Below are 24,981 nucleotides of genomic sequence, written 5' to 3' on the forward strand. Positions count from 1 at the left end.
AAGAGAGTGGTGAGAGTAAGTGAGCTTGGGAAGGAGACTTGGGTAAGGAAGTACCAGGAGAGACTGAGTACAGAATGGAAAAAGGTGAGAACAAAGGACGCTAGGGCAGTGGGGGAGGAATGGGATGTATTTAGGGAAGCAGTGATGGCTTGTGCAAGAGATGCGTGTGGCATGAGAAGTGTGGGAGGTGGGCAGATTAGAAAGGGTAGCGAGTGGAAGAAGTTAGATTATTAGTGAAAGAGAAGAGAGAGGCATTTGGACGATTTCTGCAGGGAAATAATGCAAATGACTGGGAGATGTATACAAGAAAGAGGCAGGAGGTCAAGAGAAAGGTGCAAGCGGCAAAAAAGAGGGCAAATGAGAGTTGGGGTGTGTATCATTAAATTTTAGGGAGAATAAAAAGATGTTTCTGTTTCCCCTTTTAGAAAGTTAAAATACAAGGAGGGGAGGTCTTCCAGCCCCCCGCTCCCGTCCCCTTTAGTTGCCTTCTACGAGACTTGAGGAATGCGTGGGAAGGGGAGGGGGTTGTTATTTCATGTGTGGCGGGGTGGCGATGGGAATGAATAAAGGCAAACATTATGAATTATGTACATGTATATATATGTCTGTGTGTGTATATATGTGTATACGTTGAGATGTATAGGTATGTATATTTGCGTGTGTGGATGTGTATGCATATACATGTGTATGTGGGTGGGTTGGGCCATTCTTTTGTCTGTTTCCTTGCGCTACCTTGCTAACGCGGGAGACAGCAATAAAGCAAAATAAATAAATAAATAAATATAAAAAGATGTTTTGGAAGGAGGTAAATAAATTGTGTAAGACGAGGGAACAAATGGGAACTTCAGTGAAGGGGGCTAATGGGGAGGTGATAACAAGTAGTGGTGATGTGAGAAAGAGATGGAGTGATTATTTTGAAGGTTTGTTGAATGTGTTTGATGACAGAGTGGCAGATATAGGGTGTTTTGGTCGAGGTGGTGTGCAAAGTGAGAGGGTTAGGGAGAATGGTTTGGTAAACAGAGAAGAGGTAGTAAAAGCTTTGCGGAAGATGAAATCTGGCAAGGCAGCAGGTTTGTATGGTATTGCGGTGCAATTTATTAAAAAAGGGGGTGACTGTATTGTTGACTGGTTGGTAAGGTTATTCAATGTATGTATGACTCATAGTGAGGTGCCTGAGGATTGGTGGAATGCTTGCATAGTGCCATTGTACAAAGGCAAAGGGGATACAAGTGAGTGCTAAAATAACAGAGGTATAAGTTTGTTAAGTATTCCTGGGAAATTATATGGGAGGGTATCGATTGAGAGGGTGAAGACATGTACAGAGCATCAGGCTGGGTTAGTGCATTGTGGCTTCAGAAGTGGTAGAGGATGTGTGGACCAGGTGTTTGCTTTGAAAAATGTATGTGAGAAATACTTAGAAAAGCAAATGGATTTGTATGTAGCATTTATGGATCTGGAGAAGGCATACGATAGAGTTGATAGAGATGCCCTGTGGAAGGTTTTAAGAATATATGGTGTGGGAGGTAAGTTGTTAGAAGCAGTGAAAGGCATGTAAGGCATGTGTACGTGTAGGAAGAGAGGAAAGTGATTGGTTCTCAGTGAATGTAGGTTTGTGGCAGGGGTGCGTGATGTATCCATGGTTGTTTAATTTCTTTACAGATGGGGTTGTTAGGGAGGTAAATGCAAGTTTTGGAAAGAGGGGCAAGTATGCAGTCTGTTGTGGATGAGAGAGCTTGGGAAGTGAGTCAGTTGTTGTTCGCTGATGATACAGCGCTGGTGGCTGCTTCATGTGAGAAACTGCAGAAGCTGGAAACTGAGTTTAGCAAAGTGTGTGAAAGAAGACAGCTGAGAGTGAATGTGAATAAGAGCAAGGTTATTAGTTACAGTAGGTTTGAGGGACAAGTCAATTGGGAGGTAAGTTTGAATGGAGAAAAACTGCAGGAAGTGAAGTGTTTTAGATATCTGGGAATAGATTTGGTAGCGGATGGTGCCATGGAAGCGAAAGTGAATCATAGGGTGGGGGTGAAACTCTGGGAATGTTGAAAAATGTGTGGAAGTCGAGAACATTATCTTGGAAAGCAAAAATGGGTATATTCGAAGGAATAGTGGTTCCAGCAATGTTGTATGGTTGTGAGGTGTGGGCTATAGATAGAGTTGTGTAGAGGAGGGTGGATGTGCTGGAAATGAGATGTTTAAGGACAATATGTGGTGTGAGGTGGTATGATCGAGTAAGTAATGAAAGGGTAAGAGAGATGTGTGGTAATTAAAAAGAGTGTGGTTGAGAGAGCAGAAGAGGGTGTTTTGAAATGGTTTGTTCGCATGGAGAGAATGAGTGAGGAAAGATTGACAAAGAGAATATATATGTCAGAGGTGGAGGGAACATGGAGAAGTGAGAGACCAAATTGGAGGTGGAAAGATGGCGTAAATAAGATTTTGAGTGATCGGGGCCTGAACATGCAGGAGGGGGAAAGGCGTGCAAGGAATAGAGTGAATTGGAACGATGTGGTATACCGGTGTCGACGTTCTGTCAATGGATTGAACCACGGCATGTGAAGCATCTGAGATAAACCATGGAAATTTCTGTGGCGTCTGTATGTGGAAAGGGAGCTGTGGTTACGGTGCATTATTACATAACAGCTAGTGTCTGAGTGTGAACAAATGTGGCCTTTGTTGTCTTTTCCTAGCACTACTTCGTGCACATGAGGGAGGAGGGGGTTATCATTTCATGTGTGGCAGTTTGGAAAAGAAAGACAACAAAGGCCACATTCGTTCACACTCAGTCTCTAGCTGTCATGTATAATGCACTGAAACCAAAGCTCCCTTTCCACATCCAGGCCCCACAGAACTTTCCATGGTTTATCCCAGACGCTTCACACACCCTGGTTCAATCCATTGACAGCACGTCAACCCCAGTATACCACATCATTCCAATTCACTCTATTCCTTGCACACTTTTCACTCTCCTGCATGTTCAGGCCCCGATCACTCAAAATCTTTTTCACTCCATCTTTCCACCTCCAATTTGGTCTCCCACTTCTCCTCGTTCCCCACACCTCTGACACATATATCCTCTTTCTCAATCTTTCCTCATTCATTCTCTCAATGCGACCAAACCATTTCAAAACACCCTCTTCCGCTCTCTCAACCACACTCTTTTTATTACCACACATCTCTCTTACCCTTACATTACTTACTCAATCAAACCACCTCACACCACACATTGTCCTCAAACATCTCATTTCCAGCACATCCACCCTCCTCTGCACAACTCTATCTATAGCCCACGCCTCACAACCATACAACATTGTTGGAACCACTATTCCTTCAAACATACCCATTTTTGCTTTCTGAGATAATATTCTCGACTTCCACACATTCTTCAACGCTCCCAGAACTTTCGCCCCCTCCCCCACCCTATGATTCACTTCCGCTTCCATGGTTCCAACCGCTGCCAAATCCACTCCTAGATATCTAAAACACTTCACTTCCTCCAGTTTTTCTCCATTCAAACTTACCTCCCAACTGACTTGTCCCTCAACCCTACTGTACCTAATAACCTTGCTCTTATTCATGTTTACGCTCAGCTTTCTTCTTTCACACACTTTACCAAACTCAGTCACCAGCTTCTGCAGTTTCTCACATGAATCAGCCACCAGTGCTGTGTCATCAGCGAACAACAACTGACTCACTTCCCAAGCTCTCTCATCCACAACAGACTGCATACTTGCCCCTCTTTTCAAAACCCCTGCATTCACCTCCCTAACAACCCTATTTGGATGATTTTTGCAGGGAAATAATGAAAATAACTAAGAAATGTATAAAAGAAAGAGGAAGGAGGTCTAGAGAAAGGTGCAAGAGGTGAAAGAGAGAGCAAATGAGAGTTGGGGTGAGAGAGTATCATTAAATTTTAGGGAGAATAAAAAGATGTTTTGGAAGGAGGTAAATAAAGTGCATAAGACAAGGGAACTAATAGGAACTTCAGTGAAGGGGGCTAATGAGGAGGTGATAACAAGTAGTGGTGATGTGAGAAGGAGATGGAGTATTTTGAAGGTTTGTTGAATGTGTTTGATGATACAGTGGCAGATATAGGGTGTTTTGGTCGAGGTGGTGTGCAAAAAGAGAGGGTTAGGGAGAATGATTTGGTAAACAGAGAAGAGGTAGTAAAAGCTTTGCGGAAGATGAAAGCTGGCAAGGCAGCAGGTTTGGATGGTACTGCAGTTTAATTTATTAAAAAAGGGGTGACTGTATTGTTGACTGGTTGGTAAGGTTATTTAATGTATGTATGACTCATGATGAGATGCCTGAGGATTGGAGGAATGCTTGCATAGTGCCCTTGTACAAAGGCAAAGGGGATAAAAGTGAGCGCTAAAATTACAGAGGTATAAGTTTGTTGAGTACTCCTAAGAAATTATATGGGAGGGTGTTGATTGAGAGGGTGAAGGCATGTACAGAGCATCAGATTGGGGAAGAGCAGTGTGGTTTCAGAAGTGGTAGAGGATGTGTGGATCAGGTGTTTGCTTTGAAGAATGTATGCGAGAAATAATTAGATAAGCAAATGGATTTGTATGTAGCATTTGTGGATCTGGAGAAGGCGTATGATAGAGTTGATAGAGGTGCTCTGTCGAAGGTATTAAGAATATATGGTGTGGGAGGTGAGTTGTTAAAAGCAGAGAAAAGTTTTTATCGAGGATGTAAGGCATGTGTATGTGTAGGAAGAGAGGAAAGTAACCGGTTCTCAGTGAATGTAGATTTGCGGCAGGGGTGTGTGATGGCTCCATGGTTGTTTAATTTGTTTATGGATGGGGTGGTTAGGGAGGTGAATGCATAAGTTTTGGAAAAAGGGGCAAGTATGCAGTCTGTTGTGGATGAGAGAGCTTGGGAAGTGAGTCAGTTGTTGTTCGCTGACGATACAGTGCTGGTGGCTGATTCATGTGAGAAACTGCAGAAGCTGGTGACTGAGTTTGGTAAAGTGTGTGAAAGAAGAAAGCTGAGAGTAAATGTGAATAAGAGCAAGGTTATTAAGTGCAGTAGGGATGAGGGACAAGTCAACTGGGAGGTAAGTTTGAATGGAGAAAAACTGGAGGAAGTGAAGTGTTTTAGATATCTGGGAGTGGATTTGGCAGCAGATGGAACCATGGAAGCGGAAGTGAATCATAGGGTGGGAGAAGGGGCGAAAGTTCTGGGAGCGTTGAAGAATGTGTGGAAGTCGAGAACATTATCTCAGAAAGCAAAAATGGGTATGTTTGTAGGAATAGTGGTTCCAACAATGTTATATGGTTGCGAGGCATGGGCTATAGATAGAGTTGTGCAGAGGAGAGTTGATGTGCTGGAAATGAGATGTTTGAGGACAATATGTGGTGTGAGGTGGTTTGATCGAGTAAGTAATGATAGGGTAAGAGAAATGTGTGGTAATAAAAAGAGTGTGGGTGAGAGAGCAGAAGAGGGTGTTTTGAAATGGTTTGGTCACTTGGAGAGAATGAGTGAGGAAAGAATGACCAAGAGGATATATGTGTCAGAGGTGTAGGGAACGAGGAGAAGTGGGAGACCAAATTGGAGGTGGAAAGATGGAGTAAAAAAGATCTTGAGTGATCGGGGCCTGAACATGCAGGAGGGTGAAAGGCATGCAAGAGTGAACTGGAACGATGTGGTATACCGGGGTCAACGTGCTGTCAATGGATTGAACCAGGTGTGTGAAGCATCTGGGGTAAACCATGGAAAATTCTGTGGGGCCTGGATGTGGAAAGGGAGCTGTGGTTTCAGTGCATTATACATGACAGCAAGAAACTGAGTGTGAACGAAGGTGGCCTTTGTTGTCTTTTCCTAGCACTACCTCATGCACATTGCGCAGGGGGAGGGGGGTTGTTCTTTCATGTGTGGTGGGGTGGCGATGTGAATGAATAAAGGCAGACAGTATGAATTATGTACATGTGTATATATGTATAAGTCTGTGTGTGTATATATATGAATACGTTGAGATGTCTTGGTATGTATATTTGCATGTGTGGACGTGTATGTATATACATGTGTATGTGGGTGGGTTGGGCCATTCTTTTGTCTGTTTCCTTGTGCTACCTCGCTAACGCGGAAGAGAGCGGCAATGCAAAATAATCAATAATAATATATATATTTCTAAAAACAGGGACAGGGGGAGAAGGAATATTTCCCATGTATTCCCAGCATGTCATACAAGGCGGCTAAAAGAGGAGGGAGCGGGGGGGGCTGGAAATCCTTCCCTCCCGTTTTTTACTTTCCAAAAGAAGGAACAGAGAAGGGGGCCAAGTGAGGATATTCCCTCTAAGGCTCAGTCCTCTGTTTTTAACAGTACCTCACTAACCCGGGAAATGGCAAATATGTATGAAAGGAAAAGAATACATAAAAACATGATTTTACTAAAGGAAGCAGCAAAACAACACATTAAAGGTAAGTTAGGATGATGGATTAAAATGTTTTTACCCAAAAGTTCAAAGTCGTAGCAAATGGGACCATGTTTGAGGAAGATGTCCTCTCTGTGGTACCACAAGGAATGGCACTGGCCTAGGTAGTCTTTGTAATAATGATATCAGACATCAACAGTGAAGTAGAGGAGAGCATGGTAAGCAGCTCTGCTGATGACAACAGAGTAATGATCAAATGGTTGATGCAAAAAGACTTAGACAATTTACATATGGGCAGAAAGAACATAATGGAATTTGATGAAGATGAATTTGAGCACATAAGTTATAGCTATGGGAAAGATTCATCAGTAGTACCATATCAAGTCCTGAATGGTACACTGATAAATAGAGGACCAAATCTACAAAATTTGAGTGTCATCAAGAATGAGACACAGGATTTCAAAGAGCATACCAAGAACATAGCATTATCAAGGCAAGCAGCATGATTCTAAGAACTTTGTCAATAAGAGGTATAAGTTTGTTGAGTATACCTGATAGGTTTACGGGAGGGTATTGATTGCAAAGATTAAGGCACGTACACAGCATCAGACTGAGGAGGAGCAGTGTGATTTCATAAGTGATAGAGGATAAGCGGTTTGCTTAAAGAATAAGAGAAAAATATTTAAAAAAACAGATGGGTTTTTAGTGGCATTTATGGATATGGAGAGGGTATATGATAGGGTTGATAGAGATGCTTTATGAAAGGTCATAAGAATATATATGTGGGAGGAGAGCTGCAAGAAGCAGCAAGAAATTTTTATGAAGCATAAGGCTTGTGTAAATGTGGGAAAAGAGAAAAGTGAAGGCTCAAAGTAAAGGTTGGTCTGCAGCATGGGTGTGTGATGTCAACATGGTTGTTCAATTCGTTTATGGATGGGGTGGTGAAGGGGTATGTGTGAGTCATGGGTAAAGGAGGTGAGGATGCAGTCTGTACGGAATGAGGCCTGGGTAGTGAGCCAACTGTTGTTTGCTGATGATATGGCACTGGTGGCAGATTCAAGTGAAAACCTGCAGAAGTTGGTGACTGAGTTTGAAACTGTGTGAAAGAAGGAAAGTTGATAGTGAATGTGAATAAAAGCAAGGGTATTAGGTTCAGCAGGGTTGAGGGTCAAGCTAGTTGGGGTGCAAGTTTGAATGGAGAAAAAACCAGAGGAAGTGAAGTGTTTTAGATACGTAGGAGTGGACATGGCAGCAAATGGAGCCAAGGAAGCGGAAGTGGAGTCATAGGTTGGGGGAGGAAAATGAAGGATCTGGGAGCAGTGAAGGTGTGTGGAAAAAGAAAAGTTATTGGGGAAGGCAAAAATAAGTATGTTTGAAGGAACAGTAGTCCATGTAATATCATAAGGTTGCAAAGAATGGGCTATAGATAAAATTGTGTGAATGAGGGTGGATGTGATGGAAATAAAATACCTGAGGACAATATGTGGTGCAAGGTGGTTTAAGTAATGTAATGGTAAGAGTGATGTGTGGTAATAAAATGAGTGTAGTTGAGAGAGAAGAGGATGCCCTGAAATGGTTAGGACATATGGAGAGAATGAGTGTGGAAAGGTTGACAAAGTCAATATATGCATGAAGTGGAGGGAACAAGAAGAATGGGAAGAACAAATTGGAAATGGAATGATGGAGTGAAAAAGATTTTAAGCAATCAGGGTCCTAACATGCAGGAAGGTGAAATGTGTGAACAGGATACAGGGAAGTGGAACAGTGTGGTGTTCTGAGGTCGACGTGCTGCCAATGGACTGAACCAGGGTATGTGAAGCCTCTAAGGTAAGCCATAAAAAGGTCTGTGAGGCCTGGATGTTGACAGGAAATTGTGGTCTCGGTGCATTACACAATATGACAGCTAGGGAAATGATGAGAGTGAACAAGGCCTTTCTTCATCTGTTCCTGGCACAACCTCACTAACACAGGAAACTGCGATCAAGTATGAGAAAATATATATACGCTAGAACAACAGCTCTTCATGTCGGTTCATTCTAAAAAAAAATTGAAGTCCTAAAAGGGTCACCAATAAACTAAAGTAAAAAAGATCCTGGCCCTCCCTCACCTTTCTTGAAGCTATCTGAGCGATATATGTCCCTGAGCTCCTTCATGAGGCGATCGGTAGCCTGCACACTACCAGAGATAGAGCCCCGGAGGTAATCTTGCCGCTGATTTGCCTTCAATCGGTCTAATGTGGCTAAGTTCCCAGGGTCAATTCCTTCATCTTTCTGAGCAGCATGTGATGAAGAGTTGTCCTCCATCTCCAAGTGGATATCTTCCTCCATGTCTTCTTCCTCCTCCTCCATCTCTGAATCTTCATATTCCTCATGCTATATGTTAAAAAAGTAACACAAAATGAATTATAATAATCAAATATATAAAATGCAGTATAACACACGTTATATTATATAACCTCACTAACGCAGGAAACAACAGCCTTTCTTTGTTTGCTTCCTGGTGCTATATCTTATCATTATCATTATTCATTATACTTAATCACTGTTTCCTGCATTAGCAAGGTTGCACCAGGAAACAAAGAAACAACCATCCACTCATGTACACATATATGTACATACACATATACTTGCACATATACATACATACGTACATATACATACACGCACACACACACATAAACACACATTTATATATACATATATATATATATATATATATATATATATATATATATATATATATATATATATATATATATATATATATATTTTTTTTTATACTATTCGCCATTTCCCGCGTTAGCAAGGTAGCGTTAAGAACAGAGGACTGGACCTTTGAGGGAACATCCTCACCTGGCCCCCTTCTCTGTTCCTTCTTTTGGAAAATTGAAAAAAAAAACTGAGAGGGGAGGATTTCCAGCCCCCCGCTCCCTTCCCTTTTAGTCGCCTTCTACATTCCGGTAGGCCCATCATAAGTTGAATATTGTACATTCAATACTGTACATCTGACCTACCAAACATCATAGCTTAACTTAGCCTACCTAAAATGTTCTCTGAAGACTTATATTAGCCTACACTTGGACAAAATAATCAAACACATAGCTTATCTTATAATAAAGTGTTGAATATCGCACCATCATACAGATGAAAAATTGTAAATCGAACCATTGTAAGTCGGGGAGCATCTGTAAGCACATATTCATACTTACTCGCCTTCATCCATTCCAGGCAAGACTCTGCCCCACAGGAAACAGCATCGCAACCCCAACCATCAGAGAGGTAGCACCAGGAAACAGATGAAAAGAAGGCCACATCAGCTCACACTGTCTCTAGCTGTCATGTGAAATGAACCGAAACCACAGCTCCCTATCCACATCCAGGCCCTACAGACCTTTCCATAAATTTTTTTCACTCCATCCTTTCACCTCCAATTCGGTCTCCCACAGGTCCTTGTTCCCTCCACCTCAGACACATATATCCTCTTTGTCAACCTTTCCTCACTCATTCTCTCTGTATGTCCAAACCATTTCAACACACCCTCTTCAGCTCTCTCAAACCAGACTCTTTCAATTACCACACATCTGTCTTACTCTTTCATTACTTAACTGATTAAACCACCTCATACCACATATTGTCCTCAAACATTTAATTTCCAACAAATCCATCCTCCTCCATACAACCCTATCTATCGCCCATGCCTTGCAACCGTATAATATCATTGGAACTACTATTCCTTCAAACACTCATTTTCGCACTCCAAGATAACATTCTTTCTTTCCACACATTCTTCATTGCTCCCAGAACCTTCACCCATTTCCCAACCCAATGACTTACTTCCACTTCCATGATTCCATTCACTGCTAAGTCCACTTCCAGATACCTAAAAGACTTCACTTCCTCCAATTTTCCTCCATTCAAACTCACATCCCAACTAACTTGTCCCTCAACCCTACTGAACCTAATAACCTTGCCCTTATTCACTTTCAATTTTCTCCTTTCACATACTTTTTCAAACTCAGTCACCAACTTCTGCAGTTTCTCAATCGAATCAGCCACCAGTGCTGTATCATCAGCAAACAACAGCTGACTCAACTTCCCAGGTCCTCCCATCCCCAACAACTTGCATACTCACCCCTCTCTCCAAAACTCTTGCATTTACCTTCCTAACCACCCCCATCCATATACAAATTATTAGGCAACCATGAGGTGATCACACATCCAAGCCGCAGACCGACTTTCACTAGGAACCAATCACTCTTCTATTTTCCTACTTGTACACAAGCCTTACATACTAGATAAAAACTTCACACTTCTTCTAGCAGCTTACCTTCCACACTGTATAATCTTGAGACCTTCCACACTGTGTAATCTTGAGACCTTCCACAAAGCATCTCTATCCATCCTATCATAAGCCTTCTCCAGATTCATAAATGGTACATAAAATACATCTGTTTCTCTAAGTTATTCATACACATATTCTGAAAAGTAAACACCTGATCCAAACATCTTTTACCACTTCTGAAACCACACTGATCCTCCCCAGTCTGATGCTCTGTACATGCCTTCACCCTCCTTATCAATACCCTCCCATACAATTTTCCAGGACTACTCAACAAATTTATGGCTCACCTTTAACCCTTTTTCCTTTGTACAATGGCACTATGCATGCATTCCGCCAAGCCTCAGCACTTCACCATGATCCATACATACACTGAATATACTAACCAACTAAGCAACAGCATAGTCATCCCCTTTCTTAATAAATTCAACTGCAATACCATTGAAACTGCAGCCTCACTGAATTTCACCTTCCAGAAGGCTTTCACCACCTTTTCTCTCTTCACCAAACCACTCTCTATGACTCTAACTTTGCACACCACCCTGACCAAAACACCCTAAATCTGCCACTCTATATCATCAAAAACATTCAACAAACCTTCAAACTACGCACTCCATCTCCTCACTTCATCACTCCCTGTTATCACTTCCCCCCTTTACTGATGTTCCTAATAGTTCTCTCATCTTAAGAATGCTATTCAACTCCTTCCAAAACAACTTTTTAATCTCCCTGAAGTTGAATGATACTCTCTCACCCCAACCTCATTTGCTCTCTTTTTCAACTCTCGTACCTTCCTCTTGACCTCCTGCTGCTTTCTCTTATACATCTCCCACTCATTTGCATTCCTTCCTTGCAAGTATTATCCAAATGCCTCTCTTTTCTCTTTCACTAACAACTTTAATTCTTCATCCCACAACTCACTAACCATTCTAATATGCCCACCTCCCACCTTTCTCATGCTCTCAACTTTAGCTATTCCACACTTAATCTCTCTTGGTACTTCCTCACCCAAGTCTCCTTTCCAAGCTCACTTACTCTCACCACTCTCTTCTCCCCAACATTCTTTCTTCTCTTTTGAAGACCTCTACAAATCTTCACATTCACCTCCACAAGACTTTTCATTGCTTCTAGCAACTTACTTCCCACACTATATACTCTTAAGACCTTACACAAAGCATCTCTATCAACTCTTATCATATGCCTTCTCCAGATCCATATATATAAATATATTGTTCGCAGATGATACAGCTCTAGTGGCTGATTCAAGTGAGAAAATGCAGAAGTTGGTGACTGAGTTTGGAAAAAAAAGTGTGAAAGGAGAAAGTTGAGAGTGAATGTGAATAAGAGCAAGGTTATTAGGTTCAGTAGGGTTGAGGGACATGTTAATTGGGATGTAAGTTTGAGTATTCCTGCAAAATTATGTGGGAGGGTATTGACTGAGAGGGTGAAGGCATGTACAAAGCATCAGACTGGGGAAGAGAAGTGTGGTTTCCTAAATGGTAGAGGATATGTTCAGGTGTTTGCTTTGAAGAATGTACGTGAGAATTACTTAGAAAAACAGATGGATTTGTATGCAGCATTTATGGATCTGTAGAAGTCATATGATAGGGTTGATAGAGATGTTTTGTGGAAGGTTTAAAGAGTATATGGTGTGGGAGGTAAGTTGCTAGAAAAAGAGAAGTTTTTACCAAGGATGTAAGGAATGTGTACGAGTAGGAAGAGAGGAGAGTTATTGGTTCCTAGTGAATGTCGGTTTGTGGCAGGGGTGTGTGATGTCCCTATGACTGTTCAATTTGTTTATGGATTGGGTGGTTAGGGAGGCAAATGTAAGAGTTTTGGAGAGAGGGGCAAGTACACAGCCTGTTGTGGATGAGAAGGCCTGGGAAGCGAGTCAGTTGTTGTCCACTGATGACACAACTCTAGTGGCTGACTGATGCAAGAAACTGTAGAAGTTGGTGACTGAGTTTGGAAAAGTTTGTGAGAGGAGAAAGTTGAGAGTGAATAGGAACAAGAGCAAGGGTATTAGTTTCAGTAGGATTGAGAGAAGTTAACTGGGATGCAAGTTTGAATGGAGAAAAACTGGAGGAAGTGAAGCGTTTTAGATATCTGGGAATGGACTTAGCAGCGAATGGAGCCCTGGAAGCATAAGTGAGTCACAGGGTGGGGGAGGGGGTGAAGGTTTTGGGAGCGATAAAGAATGTGTGGAAGGAGAGAATGTGACCTCAGAGAACAAAAATGGGTATGTCTGAAGGAATAGTAGTTCCAACAATATGATTGCGTGGCATGGGCTATAGATAGGGCTGTACGGAGGAGGGTGGATGAGTTGGAAACGAAATGTTTGAGGACAATATGTGGTGTGAGGTAGTTTGATCGAGTTAGTAATGAAAGGGTAAGTGAGATGTGTGGAAATAAAAAGTGTGTGGTTGAGAGAGCAAAAGAGTGTTGAAATGGTTTGGATATATGGAGAGAATGAGTGAGGAAAGATTGACAAAGAGGATGTGTGAGACGTGGAGGGAACAAGGTGAAGCGGAAGACCAAACTGTATGTGGAAGTACGGAGTGAAAAAGATTCTGAGTGACGGGGGCCTGAACATTCAAGAGGGTGAGAGGCATGCAAGGAATAGAGTGAATTAGAACAGTGTGGTATACCGGGGGTCATTGTGCTGTCAATGGACTGAACCAGGGCATGTGAAACATCTGGGGTAAACAATGGAAAGGTCTGTGGGGCTTGGATGTGGATAGCGAACTATGTTTTCAGTGCATTACACATGATAGAGACTGAGCGAGAATGAATGTGGCCTTTTTTGTCAGTTTTCCTGGCACGCCCTTGGCGAAGCAGGGGGGTAGCGATGCTGTTTCCTGTAAGGCAAGGTAGCACCAGGAATGGATAAAGGCAAGCAAGTATATGTATGTGTGTATACATGTATATGTCTGTGTATGTATGCGTTGACGTATATGTATGTATATGTGCATGTATGGGCATTTATGTATATATAAGAGTGGATGGGCCATTCTTCGTCTGTTTTCTGGCACTACCTTGCTGACGTGGGAGACAGCAATCAAGAACAATAAATCTTTCTTTCATATTGATCACTGCTTCCCGTGTGTCAATTTCCAGGTACTTAAAGCATTCCACTTCCTCAAGGTTTCCTGCTTTCAGACTCACACTTAAACCATCCTACCACACTTGATTTACATGTCAACAACACTTCTCAACCTTCTCTTTTTGCATACTCTCCTACACTCTGTAAACTTTGTTCTCAATAAAATAAGACTAACCAGTAATAAACAAAGTCAACATGAAGAGCAATCACAAAGCCAATTTGATACAAATTCAAGCCAATATGCAACACACTCCAGTGGCCTACTATTTCATCTCCAAGGCAAAAAGAAACATACCCTCAAACAATTAGTAATACATGCACAACTGATTCATATACTGTAATCATAATCACAAATGATCATCAAGAAAGCAAGAAGTAAAACACAAATATACGCACATGGTCAGTTACATCACTACCGTTGATGACTTGGGGTACTGAGACTAAATCCAATCTCCCCTCTAAGTCAGGTGGTTCCTCCATTCCGTACGCTGCACATAACTCATGCAAAAGCAGCTTCACCTGCTGTAACACCTGTATGAGATAATTACAAATATTCACAGAATAATACAATTTAGATGCAAAGAAAACTAAAAAAAAATGACTGACAATATTTTCCATATACTGCAATGCTTATGTCTTCATAACATTACTGACAGGTTATGAAGCTGATAAAGGAAAGCAAAGAAAGAGTAGATGAAGATCTCAGAAGAAAGGTGAGTGAAAAGTTTTGGGAAAATAAGACAATATACTGGAAGGTGAAAAAGGAAATAGGTGGATGAAAAAGTGTAAATGTTAATGTGAGAAGTAAGAAAGAGAGGTTGCTGAATATAAAGGAAAAAGTGAGAGGATGATAAGAAGAGTATTTTGAGGAACTGATGAACTCTCCTGGGTTCCCATATCTCTTCTAACTCTACCTTGGATGTCTAACATGCCTTCACCCCTTGATGCTCTTCTTACTAATCCTATGCCCCTTCCCATAATCTCTTTTTGGATTGTCTAAGAAGTGCTTCTCTTTGGACACAAGCAAGGCTTACGGACCTGATGGCATCCATCCATGTGTACTGAAGGAGGGTGCCTCTGAAGTTGCATCAGTACTTGCTTGTCTGTTCCATTTCTGTTTAAAAACCAAAACTTTTCCTTCTCCTTGGACCCATGCATTGATACATCCCAACCCTAAGAAGGGTGACCATTCTGACCACACTAACTATCACCCTATTTCACTGACATCTACCATATCTTTAAACACATCGAAACTCAGTCTTTTCTCTGAATACCAGTACGGCTTCTAAAAGACAACATTCACTGGTGACATTCTTTCCTATCTTACTAATGTCTGGTCATCAACCCTGAAAGATTTGGGGGTCATGTGTAGTTGACATATCCAAAGCTTTTGACGGTACAGAATTGGGGTCTAATCTCTACTCTCCCCTCTTTTGGCTTCCCTTCCTAACTCTGCAATTCATATCTAGCTTCCTCACAAGTCATCTATCTCTGTGACTGTTGATGGATCAGCTTACCCCACTTTCTCCATCAACAGCAGTTTCTATCAAGGTTCTGTCCTGTCCCCTACACTTTTGCCCTATTTTTCAATAATTTCCTTTCTTCCACAAATAACCAAATGCACTCATACACTGACAACTCAACACTGCATTCATCCAAATCCTTCAACTCTGCTCCTCTTACTCAATCAGCATCTCATCTTGACACAGCTTCCTCAATAAACTCAGACTTGGACAGGATATCTCAGTGGGGTAGACGAAACCTAGTTAAGTTTAATGCCTCCAAGACCCAGTTTCTACCCATCATTCTCTTGAAAACTTCTCACAGCTCTCATCTCTCCTTTGATGGTTCTGTAATTCCACCTCGACTCACCAAACATATCTGGTATTACTTTAAAATGCACTCCTTGGAAACCGCACATTATGGGAATTGTTAAGTCTGCCTCTAAGAAGCTGGATGTCCTATTTAGAAGTTGAGAGTTTTTTCTCCAGAATAGTTGCTCCATTTATACAAAGGGTGGTCCTAGCTCTGTATCCTTACTTGACAGCATTGGGTTACAAGCAGTCAGATTTATAAAATGTTCCAGGCTAACTTCCAAACTTGGCCCTCTTGCCCTATGACAAAATGTTGGTTCACTTTCCCTCCTCTATAGGTATTTGGTTTTTGCTCCCAAGAGCTAGCTGCTTGTGTGCCCCCACCACTAGCTAGACCATACAATCTAAGCTGCTGAGTCACATGATTAACGCAAGGTTGTTCCAATTCGATAACTGTTTCTTTCCCTACACCACGAAGTTTTGGAACTCTACTCTTTCCCAATAACTATGAACATGCACATTTTAAAAGATAGGTTTTTCACTTCCTCCATATTCTTCCCTTTCATAATTCTTTCTATATTTCAATTAAGGCCTAGATTTGATGTGGATTTTGTCCATGAGAGAGAGAGAGAGAGAGAGAGAGAGAGAGAGAGAGAGAGAGAGAGAGAGAGAGAGAGAGAGAGAGAGAGAGAGAGAGCCTATAGCAAAAAGGGAGGTGAGCAGCCTATAATGAGGCTAAAAGTGAGAAAGGCAACTGGAGTGGCTGGGATTACAGCTGAAATACTAAAGTATGGAAGAGAAAGTGTGATAGAGGGGATTCATGATATGGGATTCAGCATAGAAACAGATTGTTGTGCCTGAGGATTGGGTGAAAGCTAACACTGTTCCTTAATGCAAAAGAAAAGGTGCTAAAAATGTTATCTATTATACATAATTGCTGTTTCCCACATCAGCAAGGTAGCGCCAGGAAACAAACGAAGAATGGCCCATCCACTCATATACATAAACACACACACACACACACACACACACACATATATATATATATATATATATATATATATATATATATATTTTTTTTTTATACTTTGTCGCTGTCTCCCGCGTTTGCGAGGTAGCGCAAGGAAACAGACGAAAGAAATGGCCCAACCCCCCCCATACACATGTATATACATACGTCCACACACGCAAATATACATACCTACACAGCTTTCCATGGTTTACCCCGGACGCTTCACATGCCCTGCTTCAATCCACTGACAGCACATCAACCCCGGTATACCACATCGCTCCAATTCACTCTATTCCTTGCCCTCCTTTCACCCTCCTGCATGTTCAAGCCCCGATCACACAAAATCTTTTTCACTCCATCTTTCCACCTCCAATTTGGTCTCCCTCTTCTCCTTGTTCCCTCCACCTCCGACACATATATCCTCTTGGTCAATCTTTCCTCACTCATCCTCTCCATGTGCCCAAACCACTTCAAAACACCCTCTTCTGCTCTCTCAACCACGCTCTTTTTATTTCCACACATCTCTCTTACCCTTACGTTACTCACTCGATCAAACCACCTCACACCACACATTGTCCTCAAACATCTCATTTCCAGCACATCCATCCTCCTGCGCACCACTCTATCCATAGCCCACGCCTCGCAACCATACAACATTGTTGGAACCACTATTCCTTCAAACATACCCATTTTTGCTTTCCGAGATAATGTTCTCGACTTCCACACATTCTTCAAGGCTCCCAGGATTTTCGCCCCCTCCCCCACCCTATGATCCACTTCCGCTTCCATGGTTCCATCCGCTGCCAGATCCACTCCCAGATATCTAAAACACTTCACTTCCTCCAGTTTTTCTCCATTCAAACTCACCTCCCAATTGACTTGACCCTCAACCCTACTGTACCTAATAACCTTGCTCTTATTCACATTTACTCTTAACTTTCTTCTTCCACACACTTTTCCAAACTCAGTCACCAGCTTCTGCAGTTTCTCACATGAATCAGCCACCAGCGCTGTATCATCAGCGAACAACAACTGACTCACTTCCCAAGCTCTCTCATCCCCAACAGACTTCATACTTGCCCCTCTTTCCAAAACTCTTGCATTCACCTCCCTAACAACCCCATCCATAAACAAATTAAACAACCATGGAGACATCACACACCCCTGCCGCAAACCTACATTCACTGAGAACCAATCACTTTCCTCTCTTCCTACACGTACACATGCCTTACATCCTCGATAAAAAACTTTTCACTGCTTCTAACAACTTTCCTCCCACACCATATATTCTTAATACCTTCCACAGAGCATCTCTATCAACTCTATCGTATGCCTTCTCCAGATCCATAAATGCTACATACAAATCCATTTGCTTTTCTAAGTATTTCTCACATACATTCTTCAAAGCAAACACCTGATCCACACATCCTCTACCACTTCTGAAACCACACTGCTCTTCCCCAATCTGATGCTCTGTACATGCCTTCACCCTCTCAATCAATACTCTCCCATATAATTTACCAGGAATACTCAACAAACTTATACCTCTGTAATTTGAGCACTCACTCTTATCCCCTTTGCCTTTGTACAATGGCACTATGCACACATTCCGCCAATCCTCAGGCACCTCACCATGAGTCATACATACATTAAATAACCTTACCAACCAGTCAATAATACAGTCACCCCCTTTTTTAATAAATTCCACAGCAATACCATCCAAACCAGCTGCATTGCCGGCTTTCATCTTCCGCAAAGCTTTTACTACCTCTTCTCTGTTTACCAAATCATTTTCCCTAACCCTCTCACTTTGCACACCACCTCGACCAAAACACCCTATATCTGCCACTCTATCATCAAACACATTCAACAAACCTTCAAAATACTCACTCCATCTCCTTCTCACATCACCACTACTTGTTATCACCTCCCCATTTGTGCCCTTCACTGAAGTTCCCATTTGCTCCCTTGTCTTACGCACTTTATTTACCTCCTTCCAGAACATCTTTTTATTCTCCCTAAAATTTAATGATACTCTCTCACCCCAACTCTCATTTGCCCTCTTTTTCACCTCTTGCACCTTTCTCTTGACCTCCTGTCTCTTTCTTTTATACATCTCCCACTCAATTGCATTTTTTCCCTGCAAAAATCGTCCAAATGCCTCTCTCTTCTCTTTCACTAATAATCTTACTTCTTCATCCCACCACTCACTACCCTTTCTAATCAACCCACCTCCCACTCTTCTCATGCCACAAGCATCTTTTGCGCAATCCATCACTGATTCCCTAAATACATCCCATTCCTCCCCCACTCCCCTTACTTCCATTGTTCTCACCTTTTTCCATTCTGTACTCAGTCTCTCCTGGTACTTCCTCACACAAGTCTCCCTCCCAAGCTCACTTACTCTCACCACCGTCTTCACCCCACATTCACTCTTCTTTTCTGAAAACCCATACAAATCTTCACCTTAACCTCCACAAGATAATGATCAGACATCCCTCCAGTTGCACCTCTCAGCACATTAACATCCAAAAGTCTCTCTTTCGCGCGCCTGTCAAACACACACAGACATATACATATATACACATGTACATAATTCATAGTCTGCCTTTATCTTTTCCCATCGCCACCTCGCCACACATGGAATAAAATCCCCCTCCCCCCTCATGTGTGCGAGGTAGCGCTAGGAAAAGACAACAAAGGCCCCATTCGTTCACACTCATTCTCTAGCTGTCATGTAATAATGCCCGAAACCACAGCTCCCTTTCCACATCCAGGCCCCACACAACTTTCCATGGTTTACCCCAGACGCTTCACACGCCGATTCAATCCATTGACAGCACATCGACCCCGGTATACCACATCGATCCAATTCACTCTATTCCTTGCCCGCCTTTCACCCTCCTGCATGTTCAGGCCCCTATCACTCAAAATCTTTTTCACTCCATCTTCCACCTCCAATTTGGTCTCCCGTTTTTTCTTATTCCCTTCACCTCTGACACAAATATCCTCTTTGTCAATCTTTCCTCACTCATTCTCTCATGTCCAAACCATTTCGACACACCCTCTTCTGCTCTCTCAACCACACTCTTTTTATCACCACACATCTCTCTTACCCTTTCACTGCTTACTCGATCAAACCACCACACACCATCCTCAAACATTTCATTTCCAACACATCCACCCTTCTCCGTAAAACCCCATTTACAGCCCATGCCTTGCAACCATATAATATTGCTGGATCTACTATTCCTTCAAACATACCATTTTTGCTCTAGATAATGTTCTCTCTTTCCACACATTCTTTATCGTAAATACAGAGATGGAGTTTGGTGGTGAGTTATGGAGGGTAGTGGTATGCCTGTTTACAGATGATACCATGTTGTTTGCCAAGTGTGAAGGGGAGCTGCAGAAGATAGCAAGTGTTTTATGTTGTAAGTGTATATAATTGAAAGTAAATACAAGTAAAAGTACAGTAATGGTGTTTAAAGAATAATAGTGTGAAAGTATAGATTTTGTAAACCATAGGGAGTGAAAGAAAAAGTGTACTAAACTGTGCTTTGTATATATGAGGGGGAAAGACTGGAAGAGGTGAGGGAATCTAAGTATCTGGGAGCTGTCTTAGGTAAGTTTGATGGTATGGAAGGAGAGATAAGGGAGGAAACAGTATGGGGTAGAAGTCATTTGCTCCCTTAATAGGGTGGGAGTAAATATGGAATAAAAGATGATTAAGGGACAGCAAAGTCCTCCCAACCCTTACCTATGCAGCTGAAATGTGAACATAAAATATGTCACTGAAGTCAAGAATCCAGACTGTGGAAATGAGCTATCTGACAAGAGCATGTGGTACGAGTAAATGGAATGAAGATATGAAGGGATGTGTGAGAGATATGGTATGGCAGAGAATGCAAAGGGAGTGGAATGGCAAGTGGCAGAGTGGGCGAAACATAATATTTGGAGGTGGTTTGGGCATGTGGAAAGAATGCAAGATGGGGAGTTAAGAAAGAGAGTGCATGATAGTACAATTAAGGGGGTTGATGCACGAAGGAGACCACCTGTGACATGGGCAAACAGAGTGGAAGAATATCAGAGGGAGAAAAATGGTGGAAGAATGTGATTATGAAGAAGGAATGTAAGGACAGGGATACGTGGAAACTCTCTTGCAGAGACTACCCTTTGACTGGAGTTCCCACAGGGAACAGGCATTAGATGTATAGCCATATAGATACATACTTAGATGGACAGAAAATAAACATTCCAGCCAGTAAAGTATATCAACATATCGAAATAATAAGGCTGAAAAACTGACTGGGAGTAACACTCACATGATTATCTCTACCACTCGTGTTACTGAGTCGCTCAATGGCATTGGTAACATTTGTGTCTTCAGTCTCTGCAAACCAGACTGGAGGGGAGTGAGGGTATGTTTCCTGAAAAGTAAATGAGGTTTACAAAGTATACAAGAAAAAGTATACATAATGTTCTGGGAAATTTACAATCACTCCAAATTTGTTTTCTTTGAAAAACTAAAATTTCACTACAAATATTTACAGTAATCAACTCATTCGTGTTTTTTGAGTATGACAAAGCAACACAAACTGAAGCATTTTTCTTGTTTAAAGCTGACAAAGCAACACAAACTGAAGCATTTTTCTTGTTTAAAGCTGACAAAGCAACACAAACTGAAGCATTTTTCTTGTTTAAAGCAATTTGTGTAAATCTTGCTATTCAAAACATGCCTCTTGTTCTTGTTGAATGAAATCAGGGACCCATCAACCTGCCATTTCGCTATATTTTTCATTGAACTTACTCATGTAATAAAAACACAAAGAGAAATCAAGACTTATTTTCCCCTTAAGCTAAGGGGGTCGACATGTTTTAACTCAGTCACTGTAGCAAGATTAAAACCAAAGTGCCCCTCCAAGCAGCTGAATTTATTAAGAAAGGGGTTGGCTGTGTTGCTGATTAGGTGGTAAGGATATTCAGTATATGTAGGGATCATAGCGAAGTGCCTGAGGATTGGCGGAACACTGTATCTTGCTACTGTACCAAGGCAAAGGGGATAAAGGTGTGTGTTCAAACTACAGAGGTATAAAGTTTGTCGAGTATTCCTGGAAAATTGTACGGGAGGGATTGATCGAGAGGGTGCAGGTATATACAGAACATCAGATTGGGGAGGAGGAGTGTGGTTTCAGAAGTGGTAGAGGATGTTTCGATCATGTGTTTGCTTTGAAAAATGTGTGAGGAAATATCTAGAAAAACAGATGGACCTGTACGTGGCATTTATGAATCTGGAGAAGGCATATGATAGGGTTAATAGAGATGCTTTGTGGAAGGTGTGGGGGAGGGAAGCTGCCAGAAGCAGTGAAAAGTTTTTATCAAGGATGTAATGCATTTGTAAGAGTAGGAAGAGAAGGGAGTGATTACTTCCAAGTAAAGGTCGGTACGCAACAGGGCTGTGTGATGTCTCCTTGGTTGTTTAACTGTATATGGATGGGGTGGATAGGGAGGTAAATAAAAGAGTTCTGGAGAGAGGGGAGAGTAGGCAGTCTGTTGTGGATGAGAGGGCCTGGGAAGTCAGTTGTTGTTTGCCGATAATACAGCAATGGTGGATGATTCGAGTGAGAAACCAGAAGTTGGTGAGTGAATTTGGAAAGTGTGGGAAAGGAGAAAGTTGAGAGTAAATGTGAATAAGAGCAAGGTTATTAGATTCAGTAGGGTTGAGGGACTAGTTGGGATGTAAATCTGAATGGAGAAAAACTGAAGGAAGTGAAGTGTTTTAGATATATGGGAGTGGACTTTACAGTGAATGGAACCATGAAAACTGAAGAGAGTCACAGGGTGGGGGTGGGGGTGGGGGTGAAGGTTCTGGGAGCAATGAAGAATGTGTGAAAAGAGAGAACTTTATCTCAGACAGCAAAAATGGGTATGTCTGAAGAAATAATAGTTCCAACAATATCATATGGTTGCTAGGCATGGGCTACAGATATGATTGTACAAAGGAGGGTGGATGTGTTGGAAATTAAATATCTGAGGACAACACATGGTGTAAGGTGGTTTGAGCGAGTAAGTAATGAAAGGGTAAGACAGTTGTGTGGAAGTAAAAGTGTGGTGGAGAGCAGAAGAGGGTGTGATGAGATGGTCTGGACATATGGGGAACATGAGTGAGGAATGGTTGACAAAGAGGATATGTCAGAGGTGGAGGGAACAAGGAGAAGCAGGAGACCAAACTGGAGATGGAAGGATGGAGTGTAAGAGATTTTGAGCGATTGGGGCCTAAGCATACATGGGGGAGAGATGCATGCAAGGAACAGAGTGAATTGGAATGATGTGGTATACCAGGGTAAACATGCTGCCAACAGACTGAACCAGGGTATGTGAAACGTCTGAGGTAAACCATGGACAGGTCTGAGGAGCCTGGATATGGATAAGGAGTTGTGGTTTCAGTGCATTATACATGACAGCTAAAGACTGAGCGTGAACAAAAGTGGCTTTTTCTTGTCTGTTTTCCTGGCATTACCTCGCTGAAGAAGGGGGTAGTGATGCTGTTTCCTGTGGGCGGGGTAGCGGCAGGAATGGATGTATACATGTATATATATGTATAAGTCTTTGTATGGGTATATCTATGAATGTATATGTTGATATCAACATCCAGGTCCAACAAAACTTTCCATGGTTTACCCCAGATGCTTCACATACCATGGTACAATCCACTGACAGCACATCAACCTGAGTATACCACATCGTTCCAATTCACTCAATTCCTTCCATGCCTTTCACCCTCCTCTATGTTAAGGCCCCAATTGCTCAAAATCTTTTTCACTCCATTCTTCCACCTCCTATTTGGTCCCCCACTTCTCCTCGTTCCCTCCACCTCTGACACATGTATACTCTTTCTTAAACTTTCCTCACTCATTCTCTCCATGTGACCAAACCATTTCAATACACCCTCTTCAGCTCCCTCAACCACACTCTTTTTATTACCTCACATCTCTCTTACCCTTTCATTATTCATTCGATCAAACCACCTCACATCCCACATATTGAACTCAAACTTTTCATTTCCAACGCATCCATCCTCCTCCGCACAGCCCTATCTATAACACACGCCTCACAACCATATAACATTGTTGGAACCACTATTCCTTCAAACATACCCATTTTTGCTCTCTGAGATAACGTTCTCACCTTCCACACATTCGTCAATGCTCCCAGAATCTTTGGCCCCTCCCCTACCCTGTGACTCGCTTCCACTTCCATGGTTCCACCACTTCACTTACTCCAGTTTTTCTCCATTCAACTTCATTTTTAATTTTTCATTATACTTTGTCACTGTCTCAAGCATTAGCAAGTAGCGCAAGGAAACAGACGAAAGAATGGCCCAGCCCACCCACATACACATGTATATACATAAAAGCCCACACACACACACATATACATACCTATACATTTCAACGAATGCATACATATACATACACACGCATATACATTTATACACATGTACATATTCATACACGCTGCCTTCATCCATTCCCGTCGCCATCCCACCATACATGGAATGGCACTCCCTACCCCCGCATGTGTGCGAGGCAGCACTAGGAAAAGACAATGAAGGCCACATTCATTCACACTCAGTCTCTAGCTGTCATGTGTAATGCACCAAAGCCACAGTTCCATTTCCACATCCAGTCCCCAAAAAACTTTCCATGGTTTACCATAGACGCTTCACATACCCTGGTTCAATCTATTGACAGTACGTCAACCCCAGTATACCAAATCGTTCCAATTCACTATTCCTTGCACGCCTTTCACCCTCCTATATGTTCAGGCCCCAATCGCTCAAAATCTTTTTCACTCCATCCTTCCAACTCCAATTTGGTCTCCCATTTCTCGTTCTCTCCACCTGACACATACATCCTCTTCGTCAATCTTTCCTCACTCATTCTCTCCATGTGACCAAACCATTTCTATACACCCTCTTCTGCTCTCTCAACCACACTCTTTTTACCACCACACATCTCTCTTACCCTTTCACTGCTTACTCGATCAAACCACCACACACCATCCTCAAACATTTCATTTCCAACACATCCACCCTTCTCCGTAAAACCCCATTTACAGCCCATGCCTTGCAACCATATAATATTGCTGGATCTACTATTCCTTCAAACATACCATTTTTGCTCTAGATAATGTTTTCTCTTTCCACACATTCTTTATCGTAAATACAGAGATGGAGTTTGGTGGTGAGTTATGGAGGGTAGTGGTATGCCTGTTTACAGATGATACCATGTTGTTTGCCAAGTGTGAAGGGGAGCTGCAGAAGATAGCAAGTGTTTT

The 24,981-nt window shown here is 42.0% G+C and overlaps 1 protein-coding gene across 1 annotated transcript in view; it reads right to left on the minus strand.

Moving 5' to 3' along the window:
* The window catches only part of LOC139756251 (ubiquitin-conjugating enzyme E2 Q1), a 117,424-nt gene that overhangs the window by 72,350 nt on the left and 20,093 nt on the right, over positions 1-24,981 (minus strand). Inside the window, exons 3-4 of the mRNA XM_071675439.1 lie at positions 14,212-14,346; positions 8,482-8,746 (exon numbers count right to left, since the gene is read on the minus strand). Of these exons, the coding sequence (XP_071531540.1) occupies positions 8,482-8,746; positions 14,212-14,346 (400 nt within the window). The remainder of the gene's footprint in view (positions 1-8,481; positions 8,747-14,211; positions 14,347-24,981) is intronic.

Source organism: Panulirus ornatus, chromosome 21 (assembly GCF_036320965.1).
Source record: "Panulirus ornatus isolate Po-2019 chromosome 21, ASM3632096v1, whole genome shotgun sequence".
NCBI lineage: Eukaryota > Metazoa > Arthropoda > Malacostraca > Decapoda > Palinuridae > Panulirus > Panulirus ornatus.